Source organism: Trachypithecus francoisi, unplaced genomic scaffold (assembly GCF_009764315.1).
Source record: "Trachypithecus francoisi isolate TF-2019V2 unplaced genomic scaffold, Tfra_2.0 Lachesis_group8, whole genome shotgun sequence".
Classification (NCBI taxonomy): domain Eukaryota; kingdom Metazoa; phylum Chordata; class Mammalia; order Primates; family Cercopithecidae; genus Trachypithecus; species Trachypithecus francoisi.
Window position 1 is genome coordinate 112,567,092 of NW_022681473.1, and position 14,351 is coordinate 112,581,442.

A 14,351-nucleotide genomic window follows, 5' to 3' on the forward strand; every position below is an offset into this window, starting at 1 on the left:
CCAGGCACATGAACACATGCACATGATCCCATTTACATAAAGTACAAAAACAGGCAATAATAAAATGGATGATTCTCATAAATACGATGTGGAGCAAAAGAAGCCAGACACAAAAGAGTATATACAGATGATTCCATTTTCATAATGTATAAAAAAGGCAAAATTAATCAATTAGAAGTGTATATAACGTTTACTGTTTGGAAAAGCTAGAAGAAAGGAGCACAGAGGTGGTTTCCGGGGTGCCCGTAATGTTCTGTTTCTTGATCAGATGAATATTTATTAAACTGCATCCTTATGGTATATGAATTTTTCTCTGGTTTTTGGTTTTTTAAGTTTTTTATTTCAGTTGCTTTTGGGGTACAAATCGTTTTTGGTTACATGGATAAATTGTATAGTGGAGAAGTCTGAGATTTTAGTGCACCCATCACACAAGTAGTGTACGCTATAGACAGTATTAAGGTGTGTATATTATTTCTCAATAAAAATGTATTTTTAAAAAGTAAAAGGATATACATGCATACAGACTAATAATAAACATTTGGCAAAAACATGGCTAATTCAAAGATACAGAAATGTGGTGTGGGGAGGGAAATGGGGAAGAGAAATAAAGGATCCCTTCTGCTACCCCATGACTCATACACTCCAGTTAGCACACGCAGGGCAGTTCTGAATCCAAATGGGCCTCTAGCCTGTGGGGTGGGAGAGAGGTAAGCCCAGCCCAAACATTTGTGGCCTAGGAAAAAAAAGTTCAAATAGAGGTCCACATACCATATATCTAAAATATTAAAAGTTATAAACCAAGTTAACAAACTGTTGAATAAAATATGTTATCCTTGCTTGACATATATAGACACGCACACCCCAGCTTCATAATGATCAGGAATGCCAGGTTCAAATTTAGAATCCTCAGACTCTCCCAGGTCCCTGGCCCAATCTTCTCTTCCCAACCCAGCTAACGCCCACATTGCAAAAAACCTCACAATTGCACATGCGGACATCCCGAGACTTACAAATTGCATCCAAACCCCGACAGCCAGACATTCCTTGGGCCTAGAAGTGCACACCAGCAACACAATCTTCCCTTGGGAGGTTACCCCTGAAAAAAAGGCCCATACAGGTCTGGGAAGTCGGCTGGGGCCATTGGGGCAGGGCCTTACAGAGTGGTTTCTAGCTGGCTGCACAGACTCTGAATGGACACATCCGTTTAGGCCCATGTACTCGTTGCCTGATGAGAAGGGCACAACCAAAGAGGATAAAGTTAAGAGCCTCTATTGCCAGTTTAAGGGCAACACTAGAGACAAGAGTGCCCTATTCTCCACTCACCCACCCCCACCAAATTGAAATAAGAGCTGACACTTCTGCTACACTTTACAGTTTACAAAGCACCTTCACAAACAATACTCTTAATCAATCCCCCCAATCCTGTAAGCTTGTTACATTCTACCATTTGAGAGATGGGGAAACTGAGCTAAAAGTGACTGGCCTGAAGTCACACAGTTAAAACCTGGGTACTCCTAGGTCTCCAGTGGAGGAGTTTTCCCTCCAAATTTCAAAGGTTGTGCTCTTTCCATGACTCAACACTGCCATGCATCCCCTAGCTTTGTAAAGAACCCATGGGCTAAAAAGGAATTGGAAATTGTAAATATGTAGTTGAAACATTCTGGAAAAAAGACCAGAGTCAGGGAAGGAAATCTAACACCAAACACAGAAAAGTTTCTGGGAAAGAGTCTGAGCCCAGAGTAAAAACCATCACTGGGAGAAAGACTACTGTGTAGGGTCGCAATCCCAGCTGGGTCGCGGGGGCTCGACTCTCACCCCAAACCACAAAATGAGTGCCTTCAAAACATTTAAGCAATCCTCCTCCAAATTCCACACCAATTACATGGGGGGGGCCTGGTTCCACAGCCCTCCTTCTCTCCACCACCCCGCTGAAAATACTTTATTAATGACAGGGCAGCATAAAGCCACAGAACTCCATCTGCTCTAGGATAATCCAGACAACACTATGGCACCAGCCCCAGGTGAGGCCCGACCCTCCTCCAGCAAGGATCCACTAAGGCTATGCCTCCCTCTAATTAGCAGGGCCTGGCTCAAGGGCTGGGCAGTTATTTAGAGAACCATCGCCTGCTCCCAGCATAGATATCCATAAGGCTGGGGCAGCAGGCACTGTCTGCTCAAACCCAGCTGCCTGAAGCTGCCATCTCCTCATTCCACCATCCCAGGACCCCTCCTGCCACCTTGGCACTCCCAAGCTCAGCAGCATCATGTCACTTGCACACACAGCTGCAGAGTACATGCTCTCGGATGCCCTGCTGCCTGACCGCAGGGGCCCCCGCCTCAAAGGACTGCGCCTGGAACTGCCCCTGGACCGGATAGTCAAGTTCGTATCTGTGGGCTCCCCCTTGTTGCTGATGTCCCTGGCATTCGCCCAGGAGTTCTCCTCTGGTAAGTTGCTTCCAAGGCCCAGTGCACAAGAGAGACTCCCCTTCATGTCACTCTCTGCATGGGCTCTGAAGTGAGGTGGTACGCACAGTGATGGGATTCCATGGCTTTGGGCTGGGCTGGATTATCCAAAAGGCAGATGATGCATGAGTTCAGGCCAGCAAAGCAGAGGCACCAAAAAATTTTGAAAGTCATCTGCAAAATGTTACAGTTAAAAAAAAGTTGTAATTTTAGTATTCATATATTTTATGTCATTTCAAATGATCAAACCTTTATTTTGGTTTTCAGTATGAATGAAAGAAGTTGACACCCCTGGTAATGTTTTTAGGACCTTAGACCTCTTCATCTTAGCTGGGCCAAGTCTCTTATTTGCTCTGGGCCCTCTTCCCACCCCAACCCCCCAACTCCAGGGTTATTGACTTGAGAACACGTATTAAGTGCCTGAGAGCCAGGCACATTGGAGATGCTGGATAAACCCATTGCTTCCTGTCTAGGAACCCCAGCCACACACACAGACATTGGCATACACATACATCTAGGGTTTCAGGTGCTGGATTCACTCAGCAAATCCACCACCTTTGTTAAAGAGAATATGGACTTCCTGAGAACTGACACTTCTTTCTGGCTTTCCTTTCCAGCAGTGCCATTAGCTTACTACATTTCCCAAACAGGTGTGCCAGCCTCCCACCACCTCTTCATTCATCCACAACCAGGGGAGAAGAAATGGCTCCCACTTCTGCCTCTTTCTGCAGACTGACATGAAAACAAAAAGGCAGGAACTCTCCTCCAAGCCCACTTTCCTTCCGGCATAATTTGCCCACCCTTTCTCTTCATTTAGGCTCAGAAGCCCAGGCAATTAATCCTCAACATTTTAGAGCCTAAAGGATGTCAGTTATTTCAGGAAAGAGACATCACCATCAAACCGCAAGCCTTCTGGTACCAGACTACAGGAGCACAAAAAGCCCAGGGGGTACTCTGAGAGCAAAGAACCACCAGACCTAAAAGGCTGAGTCAGCACTGGCAAGCCCTGGCCATACAGCGGGATGTGTCCAGGAGTGCCCTGTCCTACCGTGACATGGCAGTGCTCAACCCAGAAAACTAAGGTGTGGGAAGAAGACAGTCCCTGCCAGAAACAGAAACGGGAAGAGTTAGATGATTGCCCCTGAGTCCCCACTCCTCCACTCCAACTCAGGCGGCCTCAAAGCTGTGTTCCTGTTGCAGGATCTCCAATCAGTTGCTTCTCTCCCGGTAACTTCAGCATCCGGCAGGCAGCCTACGTGGACAGCTCCTGCTGGGACTCACTGGTTCACCATGAGCAGGACGGGCCTCGTCAGGGCAAGATGAAATCTCTCTGGCCCCACAAGGTAAAGCAAACTCTCTGTAAGACCAGCTTCACGGTTGAGTGGAGTGGGGCAGAACCACTTCATTCTACTCCCTCTTGCCTCTATCCCCACCACCCCCAACCCATTTATTTTAGTCACTTGCTTTCATGTTTCAGGCATTCTCTGAATCTGGCGATCTTTGGTGACCCACTTGTATCTAATTGGAAGCTTTGTGCCTAAGGGTGAGGCACATAAACAGGCAGACTTCGGTTTAAGGTGATCCCTTTGGTCTATTTCATTAGTTTCTGAAATACTGACTCTGTAGTCTTTTTTCCTGGGCTCATCAGTTTCCTCCTAGAAGAGTCATTCAGACCTTAATTTGTGGGGAAGGGCGGGGTGCCGTTGGAATTAAGCCTGTCTACCCACCCTCTAGGAACTTGGCTGTGGGTCTCACCACTCAGAGTTCACTCAGCTGCTCCCCCTGTCCCAGCATGGCTCCCCTGCCTCCATGGACCCAAGAGCAGAATTTAATCTGCTTTAATCTCTCCAGAGAGTAACCATCAAGCCTGTTAGGGGAGGGAAAGAGCAGCCGCTTGACTGCCTCACATTACAGAAAGGATCTGTAGGCTGTTTCTCACACAGATTTTTCCAACAAGTTCCCTGTTTTCAGCCCCTCCTGCACTCTTGTTTTCAGAAGGACCTGGTGTCTCCGATTCCTGGTTCTGTGGTGACAACAGCCTGCCTGTCCCTGCCTCCTCTCCCCGTCCTCCCCGTGAGCTGGTGTCTTCTATCTTGCAACTGCTTTCCAGTTTTCAATATTGGGCTCCCTTGTCTCCTCTCCTGTTCTCTTTGACCTTATAAAAGTATGTTTTCTTTCATGTCTCACTGTCATCCTAGCGGGGTTTTAGGAAGAGGCAGTGGTAACACGCATGTGTGATTCATGAGGTTTCGTCAGAAGACACGTGTAGCATTTTCTAGGCATGCCGGCAACAAGCTGTCAAATTGCCACAGTTCTAGGACTGAGACAAAACCAGAGACTTCATGGAAAGAGTTAATGAGATTTCTGTCACTGGAAGTTCAGGAAGGATCTAGATGGTTAAAAAAAATAAGTTCTATGGTAGAGGAATTCACATATAAGAAAAGGGTCAAATTGTCTGATAATCAAGATCACCAGAAAGTTTTTCTGTTTCTTTTTTCTTTTTTTTTTTTTTTGAGATGGAGTTGTTTTGTGCTTGTCACCTAGGCTGGAGTGCAATGGTGTGATCTCGGCTCACTGCAATCTCTGCCTCCCCAGTTCCAGCGATTCTCCGGTCTCAGCCTCCCGAGTAGCTGGGATTACAGGTGCCCGCCACTATGCCTGGCTATTTTTTGTATTTCTAATAGAGATGGGGTTTCACCATGCTGTCCAGGTTGCTCTCAAACTCCTGACCTCAGGTGATCCGTCTGCCTCAGTCTCCCAAAGTGCTGGGATTGCAGGCATGAGCCACAGCACCTGGCCACCAGGAAGCCCTTTAATCCCAAATTCTCAGGCTCCACTTCTGTTGCCTGCAAAAGAATCTCTAGTATGAAGGAAAGGTTCATTTTCAAGAAATGCCCCCCTCTTTTTTTTTTTTCCAGAGATGGAGTCTGGCTCTTATCCCCCAGGCAGGAGTGCAATGGCGCGATCTCAGCTCACTGCAACCTCCACCTCCCAGGTTTAAGCGATTCTCCTGCCTCAGCCTCCCAAGTATCTGGGACTACAGGCGCCTGCCACCATGCCCGGCTAATTTTTGTATTTTTAGTAGACACAGCATTTCATCATGTTGGTCAGGCTGGTCTCGAACTCCTGGCCTTGTGACCCGCCCGCCTTGGCCTCCCAAAATGCTGGGATTACAGGCGTTTCTTTCTGCCCTTTCTTAGCAGCAAAAACGTTCTAGTTTTCTCTAGAACCTGGTGTGCCTTTCCTAACATAACTTTCCTGTTTAATTCAGAAAACACAAACACACAACTTTCTTTTCTTTTCTTTTCTTTTTTGAGACAGAGTCTCGCTGTGTTACCAGGCTGGAGTGCAGTGGAACAATCTCGGCTCACTGCAAGCTCTGCCTCCCAGATTCAAGTGATTCTCCTGCCTCAACCTCCTGAATAGCTGGAACTACAGGCACCCACCACCATGCCCGGCTAATTTTTGTATTTTTAGTAGAGATGGAGTTTCACCATGTTAGCCAGGATGATCTCGATCTCTTGACCTCATGATCCAACCACCTTGGCCTCCCAAAGTGCTGGCATTACAGGCATGAGCTACCACGCCCGACTCCACACCTTTCTTTTCTACCCAGATGCAATCAATTATGTATCCTCCCTCTTTTTCTTCAGACTCTCTTCTGAAATAACAAACCACCCCTGGTTCAGGAGAAACTATAAGTGAAGTAGTCATTTAGGGAGTAAGCTCCAGAATCAGACAGCCTATAGTTCCAAATCCTGGCTCTCCTACCTACTTCATGTACAACGCTGCACAGGTTACTTAATCTTTTCATGCTTTGGTTTCTTATCTGTAAAATAGAGATACTAAATTGTATCTACCTGATGACATCCTTGTGAAGATCAAATAAAATAACGCATGTCAAGCACGTAGCAAAACTGTAGCTTTAAAAAATATTTACAGGCTGGACGTGGTGGCTCACGCCTGTAATCAGAGCACTTTAGGAGGCCGAGGCAGGCGGATCACTTGAGGTCAGGAATTCAAGACCAGCCTGGCCAACATGGTGAAACCCCGTCTCTACTAAAAACACAAAAATTAGTCGGGTGTGGTAGCAAGCACCTATAATCCCAGCTACTCAGGAGGCTGAGGCAGGAGAATTGCTTGAACCGGCAGAGGTTGCAGTGAGCTGAGATTCCACCACTGCACTCCAGCCTGGGCAACAGAGCAAGACTCCATCTCAAAAAATAAATTAAATAAATAAATAAATGAAAATATTTACAAGTAGAGATTTTACTTTACAGGGCCCAACCCTGCTAGGTGTGGTAAGTATGACGAGGAAACCTAAGGAAAAGTCCCTATGTTAATTTGCTAGGGCTGCTGAAACAAAGCACCACCAACTGGGTGGCTTCAACAATCAAAATTATCATCTTAGGGTTCTGGAGACCGGAAGTCCAAGACCAAGGTGTCATCAGTATTGGCTCCTCTGAGGGCTGCGAGGGAAAGGTCTGCCAGGTCCCACTCCTTAGCTTGTAGATACAGTGCCCTGGGCAGTCTCCCTGTGTGCATGTCTGCTTCTTTACCTGGCTTTAAAAAAAAAAAAAAAAAAGAACATCAATCATAATGAATTTGAGGTCCACCCTATTCCAGTATGACCTCATTTTAAATTAACTAATTGCATCCACAACAACCCCATTTCCAAATAAGGTTTCATTCTGAGGTATCAAGAATTGGGACTTCAATGTATGAATGGAGGAAGGACATGGACACAATTCAACCCGTATCAGTCCTTTATTGCAGGTAGCTAACGATGCAGTCATTGAGGAGACAAGGCTTATGAATTCGTGAAAGTCAGCTTATAGATTTACATATCTGAAAGAGCCCCCCAAAGAATCCCAAGACAGTGTCTGATGGTGTAGTTTGGCATTACCAAGAATCCAAAAATTGGAAAAGACCACTGTGCATCAGACAAGTCCAGGAAGGCGACAGGGAGGAAATGGGATTTTCTCTCCCTTAGGACGACATGGCCTCTGCTGGCCATGATCCCTAGCTAGCTAGCTGCACAGACTACTTTGAGGGAGGTAGGCAGATCACTCTCTCTCCTTTTCTCTCTCCTCTCCTCTCCTCCCCTCCCCTCCTTGCCCTCCCCTCCCCTCCCTTCCTCTCTCTCTTCTCACTCTCTCTTCTCCCTGGGAACCCACACAGACCCTGGATCAGAAAAGCGAACCAGGGGAGCATGAAGGTGCACATTCCTTCTCAAGCAGGCCTCCCTATACTCAGCCAGGTCAGTAGGGTGCCTCGGGGGCTGGGCCTGGGCTAGCCCATTCCCCCACACAGCCTTCCCCTGCTGAGGCAGGAACAGGGGAAAGGAGAGCCCCTAACTCAGCGCTGTCACTCGGGGTCTCAGCAGCCCCGGCCTCCCTCCTCAGCTGCTCTCGCCCTGCAGGCCCTCCCCTACTCCCTGCTGGCCCTGGCCTTGCTCATGTACCTGCCGGTGCTGCTGTGGCAGTATGCAGCTGTGCCAGCCCTCAGCTCCGATCTGCTGTTCATCATCAGCGAACTGGACAAATCCTATAATCGCTCCATCCGCCTGGTGCAGCACATGCTGAAGATCCGGCAGAAGAGCTCTGACCCCTATGTGTTCTGGGATGAGTTGGAGAAGTGAGTTGTCTCTACCACCTTTTTCTGAGAAATTCAGTCAAGAATTTAAATGATATATTTGCATAGTCATCTTTAAGTGATCTTCCATGCCATTCATCTTAAGAGGGCAAAGTGCTTAACACATCATCTCATTAACTTTCTATTGTTTCTGTAAAGGGAGAGAGAAAGGACTCTTCCTGTAGTGTACACGGAGCCCACAAAGGGATTCATCTCTCTAGAATTCCACTTTCATATGCTACTCCCCTCAGAAACCTTAAATAGCTCTCTTCATGCCTACCAAAAAATACTCAAACTTTCCCAGACATGTGTGCAAGGCCCTCAACACACTGTCACCAACTACTTTTTCAAACTTCTAACTACCAGGTGACAGAAACCTTCCACTGCACCCAGGCAGCCTCCTCCTTTTCCCCTGAACAAATCATTTATCTATGTACTCATTCCTCCACCTGCACACAGGCGCTGTCCTGGGTGCTTCCGATACATTTGCGTGTATGTGTTGGGGGATGGGGGCAGGAGAGACAAAGCTGTACCTATCCATGTGGGGCTTAGATTCTATTAAGGAAACGCAGACAAATAAACAGAACATGGGAGTGCAATCTATGTTCTGAGATACTAAGTGGTATGAAGAAAAGAAAAAGTAAAGTGGGGGCAGAAGGAAGCTGGAGGGACGGAGAGTGGTGTAGTTTTACAGAGAGTGGCCAGGCTACATGGCCCAAGGGGACAATTGCGCTAACATTTGAATCATATTGTCCCATATTTATGCACATACTCTATCTTTGGGAAAAAAATCCTATCTTTTGAAGCCCAGATTTCAGCCAATATTTTCCATAAAGGTTTCTGAACATCGAAGGCCACACTGTTACCTACCTCTCCTAAGCCATTGTGGTTTGTGTCCACGATTTTAGCAACAAACCAAGTGCTATTTTTATTCCATATCTGCATGTCTTCTCTGCCCCTTCCCCACAAGCCAGACTCTAAGCTTCTTCAGAGCACAGACTGGCTTACATGTACCTGAACACCAAAGCTCTCAACAAACATTTGTGAGCCAAATTATTTACATAAGATGAATGAATTGGCCCAAAGATCATACACAGAGTACACAGGCCAAGAACCAGAATGTACTTTTTTTTCTTTTTTTTCTTTTTTTTTGATGGGGGAGACAGGGTCTCACTCTGTTGCCCAGGCTGGAATGCAGTGGCACAATCCTGGCTTATTGCAGACTCAATCTCCTGGACACAAGCAATCCTCCCTCCTCAGCCTCTGAAGTAGCTGGGACCATAGGTGTACACTACTACATCCAGCTAATTTTTGTATTTTTTCATAGAGATGAGGTCTCGCTATGTTTCCCAGTGTGGTCTCAAATTCCTGGGCTTATGGGACCCTTCCACCTCAGCCTCCCAAAGTGCTGGGATTATAGGCATGAGCCACCATGCCCGGCCCAGAATGCACTCAGCTAGACCCCCAATCCAGTGCTAATTTCATAAGCCTATTGCTACCTAAAGATCCTACTTCAGCTTAGAACTTTAGTCCGCCTTGCTTGGCAGAAATCCAGTGTAATAAATAATTACTCAGATCATTCACTGGGTTTATCACATGGCAGTCAGTACTTGGAGAATCAAGATACACTCCTATGTTTCTGTTTTGGGGAGAAGGATGGTTATGCTCCGGGAAGGCAGATTTTCATGGGAGCCAAGAATGCCATGTTGAAAACAGATTTGTTACGTTGTCACATGCCTCTCTTGGAGTATGGTTCTAAATGGTCACTACTAACCTTGCCTCCTTTCTTCCACTGCCCAGGGCTCGGAAAGAACGATACTTTGAATTCCCTTTGCTAGAGCGGTACCTGGCATGTAAGCAGCGTTCACATTCACTAGTGGCTACCTACCTCCTGAGGAACTCCCTCTTACTCCTCTTCACCTCTGCAACTTACCTATACCTTGGTCATTTCCATCTGGATGTCTTTTTCCAGGAAGAATTCAGCTGCTCCATCAAGACAGGGCTGCTAAGTGATGAGACCCATGTCCCCAATCTCATCACATGCAGGCTGACATCGCTGTCCATTTTCCGGATTGTTAGCCTCTCCAGTGTAGCAATATACACCATATTGGTTCCAGTGATCATATACAACCTCACACGGCTATGTCGATGGGACAAACGACTCTTATCTGTCTATGAGATGCTCCCAGCTTTTGATCTCCTCAGCAGAAAGATGCTAGGGTGTCCCATCAATGACCTCAATGTGATCCTTCTTTTTCTCCGAGCTAACATCTCTGAGCTCATCTCTTTTAGCTGGCTGAGTGTCTTATGTGTGTTAAAGGATACGACCACCCAGAAGCACAATATTGACACAGTAGTTGATTTTATGACTTTATTGGCTGGCTTAGAACCCTCAAAACCCAAACATCTCACCAACCCAGGATGTGATGAACACCCATAGTTAAGAAACCATGGAGCCAGAAATTTTGTGGAAAGTCTCTCTCCTTCCTCATAAGACATGCACACTAATACACATATACACACACACAAAAAAATACACACTTTAAAATTGCTAAGCTTGGACTTAACTGAATCATGTATCTTTTATCATGTTATCCTAAAAGTAAGAAGACATAATCAAGACATGGAAATAAATGTGAAAGCTGGAGCTGAAGAGTCAAAGAGCTAAAAAAAATCAGTCTAGAACATTCTATGAGGACAGTATAAATAAAAAGAAATAAAGTCTAGACATGCTGCAAGGAAAGAAGATTCTAGAGGCCATTTATGGAGGCAATTTCGTATCCTTTCTTGGAAGCACATTCAGCTTACCCCAGAGAGCAAGTAAGGCAATCTGGCAAGTGATTAATAAAGATGTAAACCCCTGGAAACCCTTTGGTGTGGCCTGAAATCCTAGGAATTTACCCAGCTTGCTTTGTAGAAGTTATCAATCTTGTCCAGGTCCTCTGTAGCCTCCAAAGAGCTGGGAGATGATGGCTTCAATTTGTAATCTGCTCTTAGGATGTAAGGACATAGTAGAACAAGGCCAGGGCTATGTCTCAACCATGAGTGGAGCCTTCAGGTGCCCCAATATACTTTTCACCATCTAAACCAGGAACTCATTTCACCAGGGGCTGGGATTATGGGCTACAGACTCCTTCACAACTGTTAATAGGGCCAGGTATGCTTTTAATACTCCAGAGGATACTATGCCTTCCCTTACAGCTAATCACTGAATAGCAAGCACTTAGAAATGACTAGACAGTAAAATGCTATTGAACATCTTTCTCTTCTGATTTAATCACCCCGTTTTATCTTCTAACTCCCATTCCAATGCCTGCAGTTAATGGAACTTTGATCTGACTTCAAAGACTCACACACAGTATCATGCTGTCTGCCATTTTATATTTCTTTTTAGAGCTACACATTATGCATTTCTTTAGAGAATTTTTGCATAGGCCATTTAGACCCTTCTTTGTACAGTTACGTAGAAAAGTTATGTTGCTTCCGACAAATTCAGGTAAGTTTACCTAACACAAGCAAAGAGCTGATAGATGATTTCCTACTGTCACTAGGTCAAAGTCCAACTCTTCAGTTGGTACACAAGACTTTTCATGACCCAAACCCTACTTACTGCTTCAGTCTCTGCTCTTGCTTCTCTCTACACTCAGCTTTCACACCAATCAACTACTTGCAGTTCCCATGCTGCTCACAATGCTGAGTCTTTGAAGATGCTGTCTCCACCACCCAGCATGCCGTCCTTTGTTCTTCACTGGGCCAACCAACCACTACCTCTCCTTCAGAGTCTGCCCACATATATCTCCTTTAAGAAACCTTTCCTATCTCCTCCCTCCTTCCCTGACTGGGTGCTGCCAAATAAAATAAAACCTACCTCTGAAATAAACTTATCATACCATATTAACATTGCCAATTTACTTGTCTGTCTTCCTCTCTTAAATTAAAGTTCTTAAAGATGGTACCATAATAGGCACTAGGTAAATATTCTTCTAAACAAGTAAGGACTGAATGAGTTGCTCAGTGGCATCACCTTTGTGGAGCACACAAATCCAGCCTCTAAATTGTCCTATATGGAAACAGCTTTGGACACAAAGATGTGCTTTTAATGGAATTGACCAAAAAGTCAAAGAACATGGAAATAATTATGCAAAATATAATATAGCCATAACTGGAATATTAACCAGCCACTTAAAATTATGCTTATAAAGAAGCTATACTAACATCTGTGAAATTGAAATGATATAATGGTAAATGAACAAAAAGAAAACTTTATTTTCAGTATTACCTAACCTATATAAAAATGCATAAAATATAAGACACATATACTAACATGTTAAAAGTAGTTCATTCCAAGTGGTAGCATTATGGATTTTTAAATCTTTCCTGTACTATATTTTCTAAATTTCAAAGGTTCGAATGAAACGTTTTATAAGTGTAAGGAAATGTTTCCAATGAAGAAGAAACAAAAAATACCTTCATGCAAATCCCACTGAAGTCCATTGGCCAAAACAGCCTGCAAACTAGGACAAAGGATAGCACTTTTCTTCCCACCAGATGTGATACATGTATATGAAAATAAATAATACAAATAAAGTCAGACCCCAAAGCCTGCAAGGACAAAATACAGCACAACAGCAAATAAGTCAGGCAATTAGCAAACAAGATTTTAAAAAAAAGGAAAGAAAAGTCTCTTCCTATTACTGGGACTACTTTCAAGTTCCAAAGTAAAGAACCAGTCTATATTACCAAAGGCATTAGTGTGGGTTTTTTAAGCACTAAAAATAATCCTGGTATTTTCCAAAACTGAATATATATGACTGCCTTAAGTGTGTTTGTGAAACACTGGCACCCCAAAGAGCTGCTCTATTAAAAACTCACTCAGGTCAAACAAGAGCACTTTACAATATATATGATCAAAAAAAAAGAATTCCATAAGCTTTTGTCTGTATTAAAACGATTTTGTCAAGACCCTGTCACTGTTTTTACTATTTTCAGAAATTAAGTACCTGGGTCATCAGTTCTGAACCTGTTTTTTATTCTGACTATACACTACTTACTACAGTGTTAGACTTTTCTCCAGTAGTTCAATGAACTTATTGTTTTAACTATGTAACATATTTCCTGAATTTCCACAACTCTAAAAGTCAATATTTCGGCCAGGCGCTGTGGCTCACCCTGTAATCCAAGGCGGGCAGATTACCTGAGGTCAGGAGTTTGACACCAGCCTGGCCAACATCGTAAAACCACATCTCTACTAAAGATACAAAAATTAGCTGGGCATGTTGGCGGGCGCCTGTAATCCCAGCTACTCGGGAGGCTGAGGCAGGAGAACCGCTTGAACCCGCGAGTTAGGGGATGAAGTGAGCCGAGATCGCGCCACTGCACTCCAGCCTGGGCAGCAGGGCCAGACTCCGTCTCAAAAAAAAAAAAAAAAAAAAATCTACATTTTGAACATATAACAGTCATTATATATCAGTAGAGTATTTTACAATGTAGAAATCCCATTCACCTCCACTATTATAAAGTTTACAATCTAAAGACTATGTTCGGTTCTGAGAGAAAAAACCTGCAGTTACTGAACTAGTTATTGGCATCGCTGGAAGAAGATGCAAGCCTTCTGCCATCCAGCCTGGGTCATTCACCAATACCGCACCCTGAAGATTCTTCTATCCTCCTTAATTTTAATAGACCTTGGTTGTAAAGTTAGAACCATATAAATGTACATATTATGTACAGAAATACACTTCTGCTTTTACTAGACAAACATTTACTGAGTGCCTACTTAGAGACAGTCTTAAAACTGCGTGTTCAATCTCTCATCTTCCCTACTAGAAAGAGCCAAGGCCTTCCTCCCTATTCACGACTGTGTTCCCAGCTCCTAGGAAGATCACAGCATTAGGAGGCCCTGCAAACACATTTCTGTGAGCTACAGAAAGGAACGAAGCAGGGAAAGAAGCAGAGTCCCAGCACTTGGGACTCTTTCCCAGACAGTCTGGGAAAGCCTGTCTGCACGAAGCATGATAAACGTGTTGAAAAGCAGTGGCCCGCCCGGGGAGCGTGAAGGACAGCTAGCGTTGGTAAGATTTTTGTTAGTTCGTTAGTTCAACTATAGTACCCTTCAGCTAAGCACACAGACGCCCGAGGCCCGGATTCCGATTCCAGCCGCCAGCCCGCCCTCCTTTCCTCAACCAGCACTCACCCCCAGCTGTCTTTCCTCCTGGCGCCCGGGATCGCACCGCCCAGACCACCCTACTCTCCCT

General features: G+C 44.8%; 1 protein-coding gene and 1 long non-coding RNA gene across 2 annotated transcripts; one reads left to right on the forward strand and one right to left on the reverse strand.

Moving 5' to 3' along the window:
- The first annotated feature begins 2,264 nt into the window (after positions 1 to 2,264).
- PANX3 (pannexin 3) lies at positions 2,265 to 10,958 on the forward strand. The gene is made up of 4 exons (XM_033207571.1): positions 2,265 to 2,445; positions 3,664 to 3,806; positions 7,886 to 8,100; positions 9,898 to 10,958. The coding sequence occupies exons 1-4, from the start codon at positions 2,265 to 2,267 to the stop codon at positions 10,535 to 10,537; spliced, it is 1,179 nt and encodes a 392-aa protein (XP_033063462.1). The 3' UTR covers positions 10,538 to 10,958.
- LOC117081516 lies at positions 6,715 to 10,661 on the reverse strand. Its single transcript, XR_004436182.1, has 2 exons — positions 7,928 to 10,661; positions 6,715 to 7,026 (listed from the first exon to the last, which is right to left on the reverse strand). It is a non-coding gene; the product is annotated as an uncharacterized LOC117081516 (long non-coding RNA).
- Positions 10,959 to 14,351: the final 3,393 nt, after the last annotated feature.

Coding starts and splice junctions, on each gene's coding strand:
- PANX3 (XM_033207571.1), top strand. CDS start 2,265: ATGTCACTTGCACACACAGCTGCAGAGTACATGCTCTCGGATGCCCTG. Junction 2,446..3,663: donor CGCCCAGGAGTTCTCCTCTG/GTAAGTTGCTTC, acceptor TTCCTGTTGCAG/GATCTCCAATCAGTTGCTTC. Junction 3,807..7,885: donor AATCTCTCTGGCCCCACAAG/GTAAAGCAAACT, acceptor CTCGCCCTGCAG/GCCCTCCCCTACTCCCTGCT.